Here is an 18,076-nt window from a genome sequence, read left to right as displayed (position 1 = left end):
AGATCTCTCTTTCACTGCAGGCACTACTGCAGAGTAAGGGACACTGAGCTCCACTACCCTAGGCTGGGGGCTAGACCTAGGCTCCTCCGTTGCCAGGTGGACAGGAATGAAGCGCTGGAGAGGCAGGCAGAGAGAGATCCTGGGGAGCTGGGCTTGCAGAGGTGGTAGCGCTGTGACCACTGCTTCTGGGAAACATTGCTAGGCTTGCCCAGGTTCCCTCCCTCGGTGTGGGAAGTGGTAAGCCTGCCTTTCCAGGGCTGCAGCTGGGGCTGGCCTAGCAGCAGGGCTATCTCTGTTTCTTTTCCAGGCATTTTCCTGCCCAAGGCAAACGCTGACTTTGAGCTCATAAACTGCTCTAGGAGAACAAAGGTTGTTTATGTCTGTTATATCTAAATATGAAAAAAGCCTTTGGAAGTAGAGAATGTTCAGCCACATAACAGCCCTAGCTGACTATGACAAAAGCCAGGAATGAGTACAAAATGTTGAGCAAGGAAGAAAGGGAGTAATCTACTTGGAGCCTAAAGACTTCAGAGAGCCACAGCCAGAGCATAGAAGCACCACCGGCCTTCAGCAGAAGTGTCTGTCCCCAGGAGCTGCTACCTGACCAGCATCCCTGCCACCTTCAGTGCAGGAATAGCACAAGGGTTCTTCACTGTTCAAATCCCAGCTGAAAGCATGTAGCATGTGACCCTAGATTTTGGCCCAGGATGACTTGTGCTGGAGCAGACCACCTAAACAGCCTAAAGTCTTATTGCTGCTTTCAGTGGTCATTCAGGTTCTTTTGGTATGGGATGACCTAACAGACCAGGAAAGCAATTCAGGATAGGTCTATAGAGTATTTTGTAGGTGGACAGGAGCTGACTCCGCCAATGCTCTTAGCTAGCTGGAAGCCGTGGGGCCGTCTCTAGCGCGGTGTTGCATGACAACGCACCAGTCTCACAAACAGGGATGTTTCCAGGCAAAAGCTTCTCCATACCTGCTACTGAACAACTGATGACCTTTATATGAGGGGCAGCCCTCTGCCTTGCCTCTAAGTTAGCAGGACGAGCTTCCCATGCTCTGGGGCAGTAACTGTGTACTCAGCCTGATTTCTAGTTCCGGCACCTATTCTGTGCTCCAGTGAGAAGCCATTTAGTGGTGCAAAGCAATGCAGTGGGGTTAGTGTTAAGTCAGCTTTTGCTTGTGTCCTGGGCCACTTACTATCACTAAAGTTGCTAGCCCCAGGGACTTACACTTGAAGATAGGCAAGCTGAACTTGGACTTTGGAGGAGTCTCTCCTCAGGGTGTTGTAGCTTCAGAAATGCCTATGTCTCAGGGAGGGAAAATTGAGGGGGAGAGGAGGGGAAGGAGAAACGGAGAAACAAAGTGATGCACTATTAGTGGAAGTTAGGGCGCCTGACTTCTTGTGTCATGCAGTTAGGTTCCTTGTAGTGTATTAGCGTGAGCTGTGTTTGAATGTTTTCCTGCAGCTGGTTATGCACGGAGATGCGCCTGCTTTTGTGTCTCATGAGATCTGGTTTCATGCTGCAGCTTTTCTCTGGGTGGGAAGCGCTAATCAATTTGCTCTCTTTTCACTGGCTGAAAGTTTCATGAAACTTCTAGAAACTTTGTTTCTCTGGGATTTTTGTTTCTCTTTCAGACTGGGAGAAAACTGGCTAATGGGTAAAAGCAAGAAGCTGTTTGGGGTGTGCTGCAGGTGGACAATTTGTAGGCACAGGAGAAGAGAGGAAGATGTTAATCTGGGCTGTGCGTGTTCCTGTGGCTCTCAATGTGGGGCTGGGCATGTGTGTGTAGGGGACTGATCTGGAGATGAATGTATAAGCTTTAGCATCTTAGGAAAAAGGTTGAGAATCTAAAATCAAAATCATACCTATTCCTTCCCCATGCACAGTCAGGGTGAGTAACAGACACAGAGGATGGGGGATTCGGTGGCACATGTACACTTCAGGAGTTTGACTGTCCCTCCCAGCCAGCCAGTCCCAGCATTTACAGTTCTTCTGCTCCTGAGAGGCTGGTACATATTTTGCAGGCTACCTCCATAGATAGAAGAGCTGGGACTGCAGGCAAATAAAACCCCATTTGCTGTGCCTGGCAGAGCCTTGAGATAGAAAACATCTGAAATAAAGTTTCTTCTGAGAGATACTCAGATGGCCTTCAACAGAGCTGTGACCTTTTTGGAGGTAAACCCATCTCAGAGGGTAAGGCAGCCCTCCTGTTGCTCTCCCAGGTGGGCAGTTTCCAATTTTTTTTCCTCTCCACACTTCTGTTTCATGACCCTGTGGTGAATGAACCTTATGACAATATTAGAGTCTGCTGCCTCACATCTGCTTGTCTGTGGGATTTGCAAGGAAGCCTAAGCTCAGAACTACAGGAATAAGATGGAGCTCAGAACTACAGGAATAAGATGGACTTTCTCAGTTTCAATACATCAAGTTATGACTTAAGTTTCACAGAGAGAAGCTTCGTGCCCTCTGTGTGGCCCTTGGGTCCTGCTCTGCCAGGCTGTGCGAGCAGATGCAGCAGTGGTTGCAATGTGTGATGGCCCTGTTAGGGTAGTGGAATCAAGCAGATGACTCTCTTTGCCAACTATTTGTACCAAATATGGTTATGAGAGAGTTCTCAGTCTCCCAGCAAATAAATTACCTTATAAATCTTGCTTTTCCCAAGGGAATACATAGAATTTAGTGCCGCAGCATGTTCAGGGAAAGCCTCATTTATTTATCTGGATATATTCATATGAATATGACACGTCTGTTACACTGGATCTAGTCTTGCTTTATCCTCCTGAAACTAGTAGAGAATTCATGGCTGTGGGGGCCTGCTGATTATAAAAACTGAAAAGCCTGAATTGGAGTAAACAAAGGTCCATTCAAGACTGGACTTCCAATCGAGTTTTATTGCTTTGCACCGTACAACCTTTTTTGGAATGTTGCTAGCAGCTTGGTTTACAGGGTGGAATGCAGGGTAGAGAGGATAGTGAAACACTGTAAAGTCAATGAGAAAGGCCACATAGGACGAAATGCGTGGGCTGAGTTTTACAGCTTCTATATATATAGCCAGAATCCATCCCACATAACAGCTTCAGTGGTTTACTGAGGTGCAACAATTTATTCTATGAAACCATTGTTAACAGCGTTTGTGTGTGTGAAAGTATGCACACTGTATGTATATATATAAAATTCATATATACATACACACATACATACATATACATATATATATGTAAAAGCAATCTTCAAATATCAACTGATTAATTTGTGGATCTTTAGATGCTGGCATGCGTTCAGCCAGTGGTGGGGATGTGATGCTGCTGCAACCTGAGGCTGAGGGCAGTCAGGCCCTTGAAGATGCCCAGACCTTAGTGACAGCTCAAGAGAGTAACCCAGAGGAGCCAGCTAGGCTAGGTTCAGGTGGCCATAAAGTCCCAACAAAAGTTAAAGCAGGCATTTAGGGTGTTACACGTGGAAGGGATCTTTTCTTTCATTGAGTCTTTTGTCAATTTTGTATAGCTGTAGCAGTTTTTTCCCTTGACCTGTCCAGTGTGTGCTTTGAAGTATATGCTATTTAAACTAGTGGAATGGGAAAAAATACCACATCCTAGCGGCATGTAGTGTCAAGCAACTGTAAGGACGTGTGATAGCTCAGTTAGGAAATTGTGACTGTAAAGATGAACAGTTAGTAGTGGTGAAGGGTTCAAGCTAAGATTAAAAGCTGAGCCGGAACTATTCTGTTCCACATGTGAGTCCCTTCTGTGAAAATGTTCGGGCTTGGATTGTTAAAATTAGGCAGCCAACTTTTTTGATGCCTCCGTAAATAGTTATTTTCAAACTAGGGAATTGGGTAGTGTTAGGGGTTTAGCAGATTTGACTGTCAGGCAATAGACTGGATGATTAAAGAAGTTGAAATGATTAATTGTAGATGCCTGCCTTTGAAAACAATGGGCCTTTACTGATGCAAGCTTTCAATTTTTTTCATTTATAAACTGGAGATAATATTTCCCAGTATGGCCCTTGGGACTTTGCTAGTTTGAATGGATTAACGCTAGACAAAAGCTTCAGGATCTCTGGATGGGAAAGTGCTATGGAAATAGAGTGTGTTATTGTGATATCCTCTGAGATGCTTCTGTGAAGCCAGTGGTGACTGTCATCATAATAAAGAAAGCCTTAGAGAAGCTAAAGAAATAACGATCCTTCTTCCTTGCTAGCTATTCTTTGAAAGGGCAAATGCAATGAGTGATAATGGTTTAATGAGAAAGAGTCATTAGGGCATCCAGCCTGCATCTTTAGAAGTGCAGGGCATTTTGGGAGATCTGAAAATGACTCGGAGAACAACGCCACAGTAGCTCTGTAAGAATATTAAACTGTTATTTGTAATCTCTTTGAATGCTGATTGAAACCAGTCATCTCTTTCATTGCTGGTGGCCAATGCATGGATAGTCACGGACGTGGCCTGTTCAGCGCTTCAGTGCCATTGGAAGGGAGTGGCCTGAGGAAGCACCTCAGTGTTTGCCCTCTATCTGTTATCCACTGCGTAGAGCTTAGTGTTACTTGAGGACTCCTGACCTGTTGAATTTGTATGTATTGGAGGCCTTGTGTAGTCAAAGTAATTGTCCTGAATTGTTCAGTTTTATTAATTGAGCTACTTCAGTTTCAAAGTTTGCTGGAAGGGAAAGCTGCTGGGTAATTTGTATGGTATTGATACCTACAGAGAGGTTTAGTATTAAAGAGCTAAACCCCAAAGCAAGGAGTTTGTGTGAGATTTGAAACGCCCCTGGCTGGGTGTTCACAAGAGGAAGGTTAGTTCAGCTCATTTCAGGAAAGAACCAGTTTGAAAAACAGTTAGGAAAAGTGCTTGAAAGATATGTAAAAGTAAATGTGTTAGAGCCTCATCAGTAATAAAACTAAGCCTCTCACCTCGTGGATTTTATTACTGATTGACTTGGCAGCCTGAAACCAGCCATCTGGTATTGCAACATGGCCCTTTCAGTGTACTTCTGGATGGCACTAGCCGCACCGAAGCAAAGAGGAGATGGCCCGGGCTGGGTGCAGGCTCTGGCGTTGCTCGGTTTCTGCAGGAGTCCAGAGCTGCTGGGTGCAGCGGTGCTGTTCACTGTGATGCCAAAAGAATGACATGGGCCGTTTCCATGTCAAGTGCACAAGCAGCAGAGGGTTGGTCTCAAGGAGAACCACAAGGCTGCTGATTCTGGGGGCTTGCTGAGCTTAGAAAATTAGAAAATTACTAGAGCTCATTCCAGGAAAAGTGATGACTTCCTAAATGTTCTTCATTCACCCGTTTAGTAAGAAGTGTGATTAAGGAGAGGAAGTCAGGGTCATGAACAAATTCTCATTTTAATAAAATACTAAGTTTGTCCAGGGAGGGTCTTTGTGAGGATCTTTCCCCATCTACCTGGTAAGGATTGTATTTCTTTGTTTGTATGATGGAACCTGTGCAGAGTCAGGAGCTGGGTCCTCCCTGCTGTTTGGATATGGTGAGTGGGCTCTGCATACAGCTCGGTATACCTGCTCCTAAAGCAGCTGGTGTTGACTGCTGTTCACAGTGGGATCCTGGACTATGTAATGGTTGATCTGTTCTGACAAGAAAAAAATCTTGTTTCTTAGGAAGAGCAGAGTACGAAAACAGAGAAGAGAAACAAGCAGGGCAAAGTGGGGTTTTGTCCATGCCCACAAGTGAGGAGGAGGAAGCTGCAGAAAACCCTCTGTGACGAAGCAGCCCTTTTCTGCAGTCACGAATGGGTAATGCCACCCCCAGATCATCTGCTCCTCCGGGTGGGATTTGCTAGTGTAGGGGCCTGGATCTGTCTCTCTAACTCTGATAAATTAAATTCCTGGCACAAAGTAGGATGAGGGGGTCTGAGGACTCAAGATGCCAGTTTAGATACATTTTTATCTAGCTGTTACAATTCTGAGCTGTTTTTGGATCCCTATCTCAAAGTCAAAAATCACCCTACTTAAATAAAGTTATTGATGATGTGCTTAATTTCGATTCCGTTGTTGTTGTTGGGTTTTTTTTTTTTTTTGGTTTCTGTGCTAAAGGTGTGCCTTAGATCAGAGTCCCCCCTTATAGGTATCAACCACTGTCGGACACCAGTGCATGAGAGCAGAACCCCCTGAAGTCCATAGAGACCTTCATGGTGGCACTATAGTTCCCCATGTGCTGTAGGAGCAATCAATACAGGGACAGACCCTGCCCAAAGGACTCCAGTTTGCTTCCCTTTTCTGTTGGCCACCCTGAAGGAAACACAAAAGCTGCAGTTTTAAGGGTAGCAATGTTCGATAGTGTAACGATCAAGCTGTAACTTTGAGCATCAGTTCGAAATGGTCATTTTCCTCCCCTGAGTTCTGATAACCACATAAACTCTTTTTGTCTCCTCTTTTCTCTAGGTCGACAGACTATGGCACTACCTATGAAAAGCTAAATGACAAAGTAGGCCTGAAGACTGTGCTGAGCTACCTTTATGTCAGTCCCACTAACAAGAGGAAGGTAAGGGAGAGTCAGCAGCTGGTAGCTACAGAAATGCAATTACAACATTGTATTCATTCTGAGAGGAATCATGACCCTAAAGTAAAAGGTATTGGCAATCTATGAGAGCTCACATTTGTGCTCCAAGTAACACTAGGGCAATTCCATCAAGTTTGGTAGAATTATGTCTATTTTGTCTATTTTTGCCTATTTTGATCAGAAAGGAGTCCTTAATCTCCTGCTGAATGTGTCTAGTCTGTTGTTAGAGAAATAAAAGGGTTGCTCCTTTTTGCTTCTGACTGTTATACCTTTAAACAAGCTGAACTCACACAAATGCTTCTGGGATTCTTGCTAATGCTGGCCTCGGCTAATACACCTTCCCTTCACTTCTCTGTCACTTTATTATTAGAAATACTGAGTAAAAGGCATTTCTCCCTGCATTCAAAGCTTTTCCCTCTTATGCTTTCCTAGCTTGATGGAGGAGTTGGTGGTAAAGATGTAAATGACATTTTCATTGGTTACATCATGTAAGGGGGCTGACAGGAGAATATGCCTGGGAGAGTGGGTGGGAGACCTAAGATTTGATTTGAATGTGTAGGAGAGAATATGAGGTCATAGCTTTCAACCCCCTGCTCACACTTCCCACGTGATGCAATTAGGGCTGCGGCTGGCGCACACAGCGCAGCCCGGGAGTTACTACTCAGTGCCTTTTTGATTTAAAATTAGTGGCTGTGCTGATTCAAGGGAGGTAGTGGGACAAAGGCGCTTTCAGCTACCCACAGATATCAATGTGGGAGGGCTGCAGCGTGTAGCTAATTGCTGCCAGGGGAGTTATGGGTTTGGATGGTGTGCAGCTCGTTCTGCTGGATCACTTCCAAACTGCCCATCTCCTGCCTCCCTCAACAGGTTTCCAAAGTTGTATTTTGCTACTCATACTGTTATTATTATTACTATTGTTTTTTCCATCATTGGTCAGTCCACAGAGGTTTCAGGATTGATGTTTATTTCAGTGTATTCAACCTTAAGGCATTTGTAGCTCTGATTACTACAGACAACCATATATGTGTGTTTGAATGTATAGAGGAGAGGGAGCAGGCAGTGGGCAGGGGTCAGCTTTTATTTTTTCTGATGCAGAAGCTGAATTACTTGAAAACTACCTTGACTTCTTTGTTCTGAGCAAAATGGAAATGAGGTATATTTTACAATGAGCTCTTCTGGCCTTTAAAGAAGAAAAAGCCCAACAACCCCCTCCCCCCACCCCTAAATCCAACACAACGGATCCCTGAAGCTAACTGAAGAGTTAATTCTTGTTCTTTCTGTTTCCAAAGCAACTCTGCCCACCCAAACTCGGAGGCGATATGCTCAGTTACAAATACTACATCACTGGCGTAAACTCTTCCTCACTAATCACAGTACTAGGATATGTGGTTATCTTCTAGCAACTTCTCAAGCTATCAAGCTTTACAGATTTAGCAGTCTTTTCTGTCTCTCTCTCCCTCCTTTTTTTTAATTAATAACACTTATATCTCTTCATATAGTGACATGCAGACCCCTCTTTACCTGCTGTTTCCTTGTTTCAAGTGATGATCATTTAAGGAAATGATTTCTGGACCTGTCTGTCTTCCCTCTTCTTTCCTCTGAAAAGGCTTTTGAAAGGTAGAGATGGACTGTAAGGAAAATCCATAGGAAACCAGGCTTCAGTATTGCCTGTTATGGGAACAACTGGTTTTCATTCTTGCCATTTCTGCTAAATTTATGAACGTTGTTACTGTGCATGGTTAAGTGGCTGGTTTGTCCTGACCCAGAGCTGACTCTGCTTTGTTGACAGGCAAAGGGCAAAGCAATTCCAGGCATCAATGCAGCATTTGAAAAGTGCCTGGAGAAGGTGTCACGGGATTGGAGTATCTGGGGTTTGTCAAATTCAATATCAGGCTTACTTGCGCACTCACCCTGTACAGAGTCATAAAACTGTGCACCACACAAAATGCACTTAGGTTGTAATCTTCCCCAAGTCTCTCTGGGTGAATGTTGTTTCAGTGACCTGCAGAGTGAGCATCACATTTTCACTGAGCTCCCAAAGAAAACCACCAATAATATATCACAAAGCAAGAGGTGAATCAGTTGCACCCTGCTAGAGAAAACCTAGATAGATCCCTTGTCCTTCACCTCCAACAGCATGCGTGCTGGCCAGTTGAACAAAATGCAGTGATCCTCAGAAATAGATCTTTGTTTTAGGCAATAACCAGTGGGAGGAAGACACCCAAAGCAACAGCCATGCACAAGGACTGTGCATACACAACAAAATGGGCAGACCCTTGCCAGGCAAGATATTTTCTCCTTAGGCATCAGCTCCCAAGTACTGATTGGACCCTGCATGCCTCACAGCTCCTGTCGATTTTTGATGGGTTTGCACACTGTTGTTAACGCTATCTGCTCATTAGTGCTTAGAGGATTAGCAGTTACTTGGAGGAGGGGAAAAGCTTTCTATACATTCATTCCTAATTGATTTACTAGTGAGAAGGATAATTACCTCTCAGCTACCCTGCAGAACTATAGTGGGAATTACCTGTCAGATTTCTTTGAAGCCCCAAAATGCCTCTCTTCAACTGTTAAATAGGAATTATACATTCAGCCAAATGCCAGTTATATAAACATCTTTTACCTGAATTGTGGCATAACCCTGGGCTCAGTTAAAGTATGAGGAAAGAGGATTTAAAAGCTGCTCTTTTTCTTTCTTCCATTTGTAAAGAAAAGCTTTTTGTGTCCAATTTCTTTTATTTTTATTTTTTTTATTCTTTGGTGTGAATATGGCAAGTTATTTGGTGACTTCTGCTGTATTTCAGTGCTCAGTGCTGCCAGGTCATGGGCAGAGGGTCTCAAAAGCAGCATCTCTACTTATTGCCGGTACAGGGGATCAGATGGGGCCAAGGTTGAAATGGAGGGGCCGAGCAGCTAGGTGAGACATGGCTTCCACTCAGGATCTGGGGAGCCGATGTCTCACCTCTTTACGTTTCATCTTCCCTCTTACTGCCAAGAAAGCCATGTCTGATGCACACCCTAAACTCATGGGAGGGCATAGAGCCCCTTTGAGAGCTTATCAGAGAATCCTGAATTATGGCACTACAACACTCATCCTTTTTTTAAAAAAGCATATGTGGTGTTTTTTTTTTTTAAAGTGGATACCTTTCTGGAAGATATATCAAGCATAAGTTTCTGAGCTTAATGCAGGAATGACTTGGTGAAATTCTGGAATCTGTACTGCACATGGAGGTTAGACTTGATGACATAATAGCTCCTTTAGGCCTTAAAATCTTCCATTCACTTGCTGGGTTTTCTGTTGTCACCCTCAAAGGTCACATCTGAGCATCTGCTATATAACATTGATAGCAAAAGCAAGTCCCCTGTTAGCTTCACGTATTGTTGACTTTCCTCCTCTTTTAAGCTAAATACTCTTGTTGCAGTTGGGTTATGTATTTCGTCAGTTTTATTCATTTCATGTTCTTTAGGCTTCCTTCTAAGCTGCTCTGATGTGTCTCCCATCCCTAGCCAGAGAGCCCCAGCAGAGCATTAAATATTAACCTTGTCAGTGTTAGGTGTCCTGCCCTGTACTGTAATGTCCTCCCTGCTGCAGCAGATTGGTGAGTCCTGGGCATCGTGGAGCAGTGGAGCAGCCGGGAGGCAGCTGGTCGTTTCTTCCTGCCCAGTGCTCCTCTTTGAAACCAGCCAGTCACTGCTGTTTATTGGCAGGCAGAATCACAGTGGAGAGGTCATGTCTTTGTTTCTGAAGAGGAAAGAGGCAGCTCAGGAGGGAGAGGGGAAGACAGGAAGAAACACAATCCCTGCTGTTATCATGATAATGAATCCATGATGGCCTCAGTTCTGCCTAGGCACCTCCTGGCTGTGTTGGTGTTTGGCGCTTGCAGGCCAGATTCAGTCTGTGGGTGTGCTTTGGTTTTGCCAGTTGTTACTGGCTGATATCAATTCCCACAGTTAGCCAAGGCATAGCGGCTTGTAGCTAAGATGGAGAGCCGAGGTGGCTTAGCTGTGTACCCACATGGTGCCCAGTAGAGGCAGGGCTGGGTCTCAGAGCCCCTGCTCCCAGCTGCTAACCCGTCCTGCTGCTGGCTGCTTGCAGAGGTGAGATGAGGAGTGTCTGCGCAGGGCAATTCCTAGAAATTGGAAGAAGATATTTGAAAAAAAACCCTTTGGTTGTGTAATTTGAGGTTTTGCAGTGGTAATTAAACCAGTGTAATGACAGGGAGATGTCAAATGGAGTAGTCGAGAACGCCTCTTCCCAGCTATGCCCGTCCTGCATCATTGCTAGTGATAAGCGCTGGCTTGCTGATCTGAGCGAGCACTCGGCATGTGAAATGGGACCGCTCCAGAGTGCAGATGTAAGGGGGTAGTCGAGTGCGCTACAGCCCTTGTGAATGTGTAACCTCAGGAATGTCTGCATCAGAGCAGATGTTTCATGCCATGAGCCAGGGCTTCTTTGTCTCCCTGTGAAGCAGTCATACAGCTAGTTCACCTTTTCTAAGAACTAACAAACTCTTGGTTTCACAGCGCTTTGTGACTGGCCAGGGTGCCGAAGGGCTCTGCTGTTGGGAAGTGAAACTGCCAGACTTTTTTCTGCTGTATTGGCAAGGGGCTGGGCTATTTCTTTTTTCACTTGCACTGTTGGGGCTAGTATTGAGATCAGGAAAATCTGGATTGAGTTCTCATTAGTGCTATGAAATTTCATGTGATCTTTAGACATAGCAATTGGACTGCTCTGAACTCCTGAGGACTATGGCTTTCTTAAGAGTTACTGTTTTGAGTCACAGTGGGAAGCCGAGTGCCTGTTGTATTACTTCCACCCCCATGAAGAGGCTCTCATCAGCAGAGAGGATTCCAGGATCAGTCTTTCTCTTCAGTGCGTCCGCCCACTAGGTTGTTTGCCTGAGAGGCCACGTGAGAAAATATCTGCTTTGGCCTAGTTGACAGTGAGCATTCAGCTTGCAATGAGCCTGATGATTCAGTGGTGAACTTCAGAGATGGGAAATGTTCGTGTACGTTTAGCAACGCACCTTCCTTGCAGCTAAATGTGATTTAAAAGTTGAATGCTGTGAAAAGTTGGGACTCAAAAATTCATAGCTTTGACTTATCTACCCCACGATTATACGCCTCTGTTCTGTCTTTAGGGATATGACAAAAGGCTGCTTGCTCTCTGCTGGGCAGGAGAATCTCAGTTCTCTGCTGACATTTAATGCTATTTTTCTGAGCGTTCGTTGCATTTTGCTAGAGACAGATTTTTGCAGCAGCATGGGGATTACAATTGTTTATTTCTTCCAAAGCACTGGGGGAAAAAACAGTCTCTTTTATTTTAATACGAACATTTCTTCTGCCTTCTTTTATTCCTATTTTCTCTCTATCCTAATTTTTTTTTTAATTGGTGGTGCTGAAAACTTTCTGTTAGAAAACTGGGTATTTTCTGCAACTATCCAAGCCTGAAATTCTTTGACTAACTGCCCATACTTCAAAATAGCGCTTCTTGGAGCTGAAGTCCCTGTTCGCTGGCATAGGCTGGTCTCTTGAGTAAGATCACCTGTCTCATCAACATTTGCTTTCTTCTTGTTTGTCAGAAACAGGTTTCATTTTAGAATTGATGCGTCATAGAGGGATACATAGAGATATGTAGAATCCTTCCAAAGAGCGCTGAAAGGAGAGCAGAACAGAAATCCCATGTAACTGAAATGCTGCTCCTTTCAGGCACCAAGGTGCCATTTTGAATCCCAAGGAATTGTTGTTGAACTGTAGATTTCTTGTATTTTTTTTCCATGAAATGCTCTGCAAAGAGTGAATATTCTTGGTGAAGTGGTTGTTTAGTTGAAAACCCGTTTTTCACTATGAAACTTTTATCTCTACCCTTGGGATTCCTGTGGAGGTTGAGAAGATGGAGTTAAAAAGTACTTAAAAGAAAAAAGAGGAAAAAAGGAAGAGAATGACAACTCTGGCAAAATCAAACCAAAAGCCGTTTGCCTGTATGCAGTATTGCTCAGATGAGAAGGGGATAAACTTGAGGCCCTGATTGCATGCAAGATCTGTGATGAAGGTTCTGATGTCTTAGAAGGACCTTCCTTCATGAATTTGCTTTGAATTTCAGTTGGATGCAGTCTTTAGCTTTTTTCCTGGGCTTTTACAATTGTCATTGTAGTTGATATTATGCTGACTCTCTGCACAGAAAGAAATATCACCCAGCAGCAGGGGCAGAAATGAGGATTCTCCCCATTTTTTTTCCTTATAGCAGAGCTGAAGCATGAGAGATTTTATTTATCAATAGGTCTTCTAGCTAAGGGATTTGAGCAGTAGCTGCAAACAGCATAAGGCAGAGGTAAAGTTGTGGTGCTCAGTCAAAAAGCTTTGAGGAAATGGTTTTGCAAACTAGTTTCCCAAATGTCACAGAGTCAAAATAGAAGGGCAGTCCAAATCACTGACGCCATAAAAACCAAAGGCATGTGACACCTCACGTACCTGCTCATACCTCTGGACTTAGCTCATCAGAACGAGAAATGCTTGGAGGTATTTGGCAAGTCAGAAGCTCTGAAAGCTGAGTCTCATTAGGTTTGTTTTCTACACAGCTTCTTAGGGATGAAACGAGGCAACTATTTATGAGCTGGCAAAGAGCAATGCTGTTTTGCAGTTCAGGTTAATGAAGGAAGAAGTTAATTGTGATGATAAAACTGGAATTGCAGAGGAATGTATCTACCTAACTGAAAGCTAATGAACTTATTGAGAGTGACACCTGTGCTTTTCCGGGAGTTGGAGATCTTAACTGAGTGCACGTGCCTTTGACCTCCTTTTTATTTCTTCTTGCACACTTAAAAATTAATAAATTGGGAGCAAACCCCTGATGGTTTTATGCATCTCCAATGGGAATTCCTGAGCCATGAGTGGAGCCTCAGGGTGGAAGAGTGGTCTGAATTGGCTTTGTTTCTGCCTTTATATCTTACTCCATTTGATCCCAGGGAGAATTTTGCAGCATTTTATTCTCTCCCTGCTCCTCAGATGTGTGATGAGCTGATGAAGCCGTGGTTCCAGCACACACCTGATGCTTGCTAACCCAGCCTGAACAGAGCTGCCATCCTTTGCCAGAGCTCCCATTAGTCATCTGCTGTTTCTCCCCCCCCCCCCCCGCAAGATTGCAGCCTGAGCTATCCATGAGGAACTGAGCTCTAGGGAATGCTAAAGCCATTTGGCAGATGGAAAGTTTCTTTGGACCCTTTTTACTTATACTGACACTGTGATAAACAGCGTGTGCTGCAAGCTGACACCGGCTGGTGTGATCCCAGAGACGGTATTTATAACACTAAAGAGGTGGGCTGAGCTAGAGCCATGGGGCAGGAGTAATAGAACTATTTCCTTCCACTGTCTTTTATCCCTAATCTTTTCCTTCAGCCCAGTGAAATACGTTTACTGAATAGCTCTTGGCTTTGCAGCTGCCATTAACAGGGGCTAAATTACCCGAGCTGCAAATGGAGCTGTAATCATTTCTTCTTGCACCCCTTCTCTGGACCCACTGAGCTGCGTAGGGCATTCCTGGGCTTCTCAGCACTCTGGAAAACATGCCAATGCATCTAGAGCCTTGGTGGGCAAAACCTGCCTGCTGCTATACAAGAAAGGCTGTAGCTCTAAAACACAGCATCTGGATCAGCTGAACTCAGATTTCTCCATTCATACCAGTAAGTTGTACAAACATGACTGCGTTTTGGTCAACATTGCAGTGTATTCTGTCTGATAAATACACTTCAGGGACAGTCACTGTCAGTCTCAGAACTGACAATTCAGATAGGGAATAGAGATGAGAATGAAGAAGTATCATTTTCCTTCACTTTCTGAAGTGGCAAAGATGATTTCCTTACAGTCCCTCATAGTATCCATAGCAGAGTAAGAGGTGGTGTGTGTTGACGTTTGATCTACAAGGTTCAGTCTTGTGAGCCCTTATGCATGGGATTCCTTGTCTGATTCAGTTCAGCTTGAACTTCTCACCTGAGAAAAAGAAGATTTTTTGTACGTTTGCAGAATTATGACCTGAAATCCTGTGAAATGAGATCTCCTGAAATACAAATATGTTGTAATACTTGAGGTAGATAACCTGAGAAATTTCTCCTTTTGAAGGGGCTTTTACTGTCCCATTTCAATACAGAAAAGTCACATTTGCTCTATAGCTTCCCCTGACCCTTACTAGGCAGAAAATGCAGTTTTCCTATGGTAGTAGAATTAGTCTTTTAAAAGTAATTGAAGATCAGTGAATGGAAGGCCTTGAGATACTAAGGCAAAATAGTAGTGTTGTCAGAATACTCGTAAAATATAGGGCCTTTTTGAGTACACTCAAAACCTTTTTAATTTTTTTTGTTTGTTAATGAATGCTTTCATTATCTGGTAAATAGGGCTTTGCAGATTAAATTCATTGCTCTTTATAAGCCACTTTTGAAACTTTTGAGTGGAATGCATTCACAAGCAATAGCTTAAGATTCAGATTTAGATGCTTTTTTAATTAAAGTAATAGTGTTCAGTTTGATATTTATTCATTTATTTATCAATGCACATCACTGCAGTATCTAGAAATCTCTTTAATTCCAGATATTTCATGTCCTTGTGGTCACTTACAGACTAGCCCACGTCTCACCCTCTGAATGGGAACCTGGTATGGCTGCCTCCTTGCAGGCTTGTGCTTTCATGTTATTACCTTTCTCCTGCACTGGGATCTCACAAGCTATTTGCTATTATCAACTTGATCAGGACTGTAATATTTGAAGATTGTGCCTCTTTGGGGATCCTTGTAATCAAGGGACCCCTACGACAGGGCACTTGGCCCTGCTACAGCCTGAAGCTGGCGTCTGTCATGTCAGATGCCCCACTGGGACCTGAGCTGACCTGTAGGGTCTTCTACTTCAAAAAGGAAGAAACTAGTAAGGGCTAGTCTTAGGCAGATTTAGGTTTTACCACTTCTGACTTGACGTAAATCAGAGAAAGAAACAGAGGTCCTGTAGTGTCTACTGTCCTGGGTACACCCGTTTGTCAGCACAGATGAATGCACAGAACTGGGACCCAGGTTTACATGAGATCACCAACACAAGTTTTCCCCTTTCTTAATTTGGGACAATGTGATTGTTGTGTCCCAGGGAAGACTGGGACTTTGGTATTCATGAACATGAAAACTGGAGATTCTTGGAGCTGTTTCAGTTATTTCTCTGAAAAAGCAGATGCATTAAACAACAAAAAAAAAAGGAACCTCAACCACTGCCCATGTCAACTGTTTCTAAAAATAAGCGCAGAACAGATAATTAACAGAATGCTCACATATGGCATTATTTAATGGGGGCGGAGGGACAGGATTAGAAGAGAGAGAGGTATCTCTTTCTTTCTATACCTGTCTTACGGATACTGCATTGAAAGGTGTTATTTCAGTGTTTGCAAAGAAAAAAAAATTCCTATATTATGAAATTACAGAATTAAATTGCCTATGTGCAGCCTTATGCATCTATACATTTCATCTCCTTGTGCTTACGCATTACAATAGCTTTTACTTGCATTTTTCCATAGGTTTCTGAGCTCATTTAGTACACGTTTGGGTAATGCTGAGGTAAGTATTGAAAGCAAATGCAAACCTAATGCAGGATTCAATTAATAAAGTTAGCGAATAAAATGAAGGCTGTCTAAGTTGGTGTTATGGAAAATGTCTTTTTAAATAAATGTTATTTTAGTCTTCATAGATACTGTGAGTCTGGTTGATAAAAGTAACCATATAGACACAATGTATTTAAATTAAGAAAAAAAAACAGTCAGACACCTGCTGTATCATTTATTCACCAAGGGCTGGAACTGTGATCCTAAAGTCTCTGCTTAGCTGCTGCCTGGTGGACGGCAGGTCTGATCTCCACAGGAACTCTAGATGCTGTAACTTTGCGTTGATACTACAATTGATCATAAGGCTCCCATGTGCAGTTAGAGTCCAGTTGTATGAAGTTCTCTGCAGACAAATGATGGAAGTCGGTCCTTCCAGTTGGTTGAAAAACTTATGATCTACGTAAGGTTGTGAGAAAATAGGGAAAAAGCTATTCCTTCTCTCATGGTTTAGACCTTCTGAGTTATAGGACGTTAAAGGACACAGCTACAGGACTCTGTTTTCATCTGTCTTCCCTGTGCCTTTCCTTCCTCTTTGTTTTCTTCTCTTTCATTCTTCTTGAGTGAGGAGTTACAATAGGACCCATCTCTAAAACTGCTGCTAAAGAAACGTATTCAAGTAATTAATGGTAAAGTCTGAAAGAAGCTCATGCTCCCACTGTGTAGAGTTGCAGTTGTCACTGTGAGGTGATAGAGATGGGCGCTTTCCTCTGAACTTTACGCATTATTCTTGTCTTTTCCATGTCCTCATGCTTCTGTACTGCAAGGATCTCTGCTGCTGCTCTGCCTGTGTACTTCACCCTGTATCACTGGAGAGATAGGCTCCTGCAGGGCCTTAGGGATGGTTTGAGGAAGAGATGGGGTAAAACTGGAAAGGTCACATCCATATTCAGGTGTGAGCTTCCCTGATGTCGGCTGTCGGTATCTAATAAAGAGGTAGTTTGTTCCAATTTAGCCAGCAAGCATTAAAGGACAGATCAGAAGATAAAATAGCCGCTAAAATAAAGCTGCAATTCTGTCACTTAGCATGGCTGTTGCTTTTATGACGTGGGCCAGAGCTGACTTGTATGAGCTCTCAGAGTGCCCTGCCTGGTTACAGGGGCAAAGATAGCCTGTCAGGATGTATCACCTCATAGGGGCTGCTGTAGATCCTGACATAGGGCAGGTTTATGAGACTTCCTTCCTTTTTTCCCACTCCTCCCTACCTTTCTCTGAAACATGGCTTTCTCCTTTACTGCAGCAGCTCCAGTAATATATTAATTTATGAAGTATGAAAAATGAGGTAGTTTTGAATTAACAAGGAGGGGAATGGTGCTTCACAGTCAGCAGGATAATCAATCAATAATAATGAGTCAGCATGTCCTGTTATTAAAAAGGAGGAAAAATAATAGAATGGGTGGAGAGCAGCCCTTGGAAAGGGGCAGGTGGGTCCTTGCAGAGACCGAATAATACTGTGACCTTGATCTCTAGTAATTAAAAGTAATTTGCCAGGACACAGTTGTTTTTCTTTGAGAAAAAGATTTTTTAAAAAGCCCAGCACTCAAACCCAGCAATCCTGGACAAAATATCTTTTTATTTTGTTATTTTCTAAAGTGAAGAATAAAATAAAGAAACTCAGTATTACTCATTGAGTGATTTTTTTTTTTTAATGACTAGTTTAGCAGAGTCTGCAGGGTACCTGCTGGCAGTTGAAATATCAGGACTCTGTATTTCTGCCATAGACTGTGTGGCTTTCAGCAGGCTGCTTAATCTCTCTAGGCCTTGCTTTGAGCAGAGGCAATTTTTGTGCTTTGTCTGCATGGACTTGCAGTGGACTGGAGCAGGGGAGCGTTTCTGGGGCTGTACTCTCACCCACGGTGTCCGAGAGCTGCACTGTTTCACTCTGTGTTGCTCCCCTTCCATATCTCCTGTACTTCCCAGATATGCACATCTG

At 43.5% G+C, this 18,076-nt stretch overlaps 1 protein-coding gene across 1 annotated transcript in view; it reads left to right on the top strand.

Moving 5' to 3' along the window:
- Positions 1-18,076, top strand: part of SORCS3 (sortilin related VPS10 domain containing receptor 3) — a 307,446-nt gene that overhangs the window by 137,180 nt on the left and 152,190 nt on the right. The window contains exon 3 of the mRNA XM_068949693.1: positions 6,402-6,501. Within this exon, the coding sequence (XP_068805794.1) occupies positions 6,402-6,501 (100 nt within the window). The remainder of the gene's footprint in view (positions 1-6,401; positions 6,502-18,076) is intronic.

The sequence above is a fragment of the Struthio camelus genome, chromosome 7 (genome assembly GCF_040807025.1).
Source record: "Struthio camelus isolate bStrCam1 chromosome 7, bStrCam1.hap1, whole genome shotgun sequence".
NCBI lineage: Eukaryota > Metazoa > Chordata > Aves > Struthioniformes > Struthionidae > Struthio > Struthio camelus.
The sequence above is the reverse complement of the archived record's forward strand: the minus strand, read 5'-3'. Positions and strand labels throughout refer to the sequence as shown.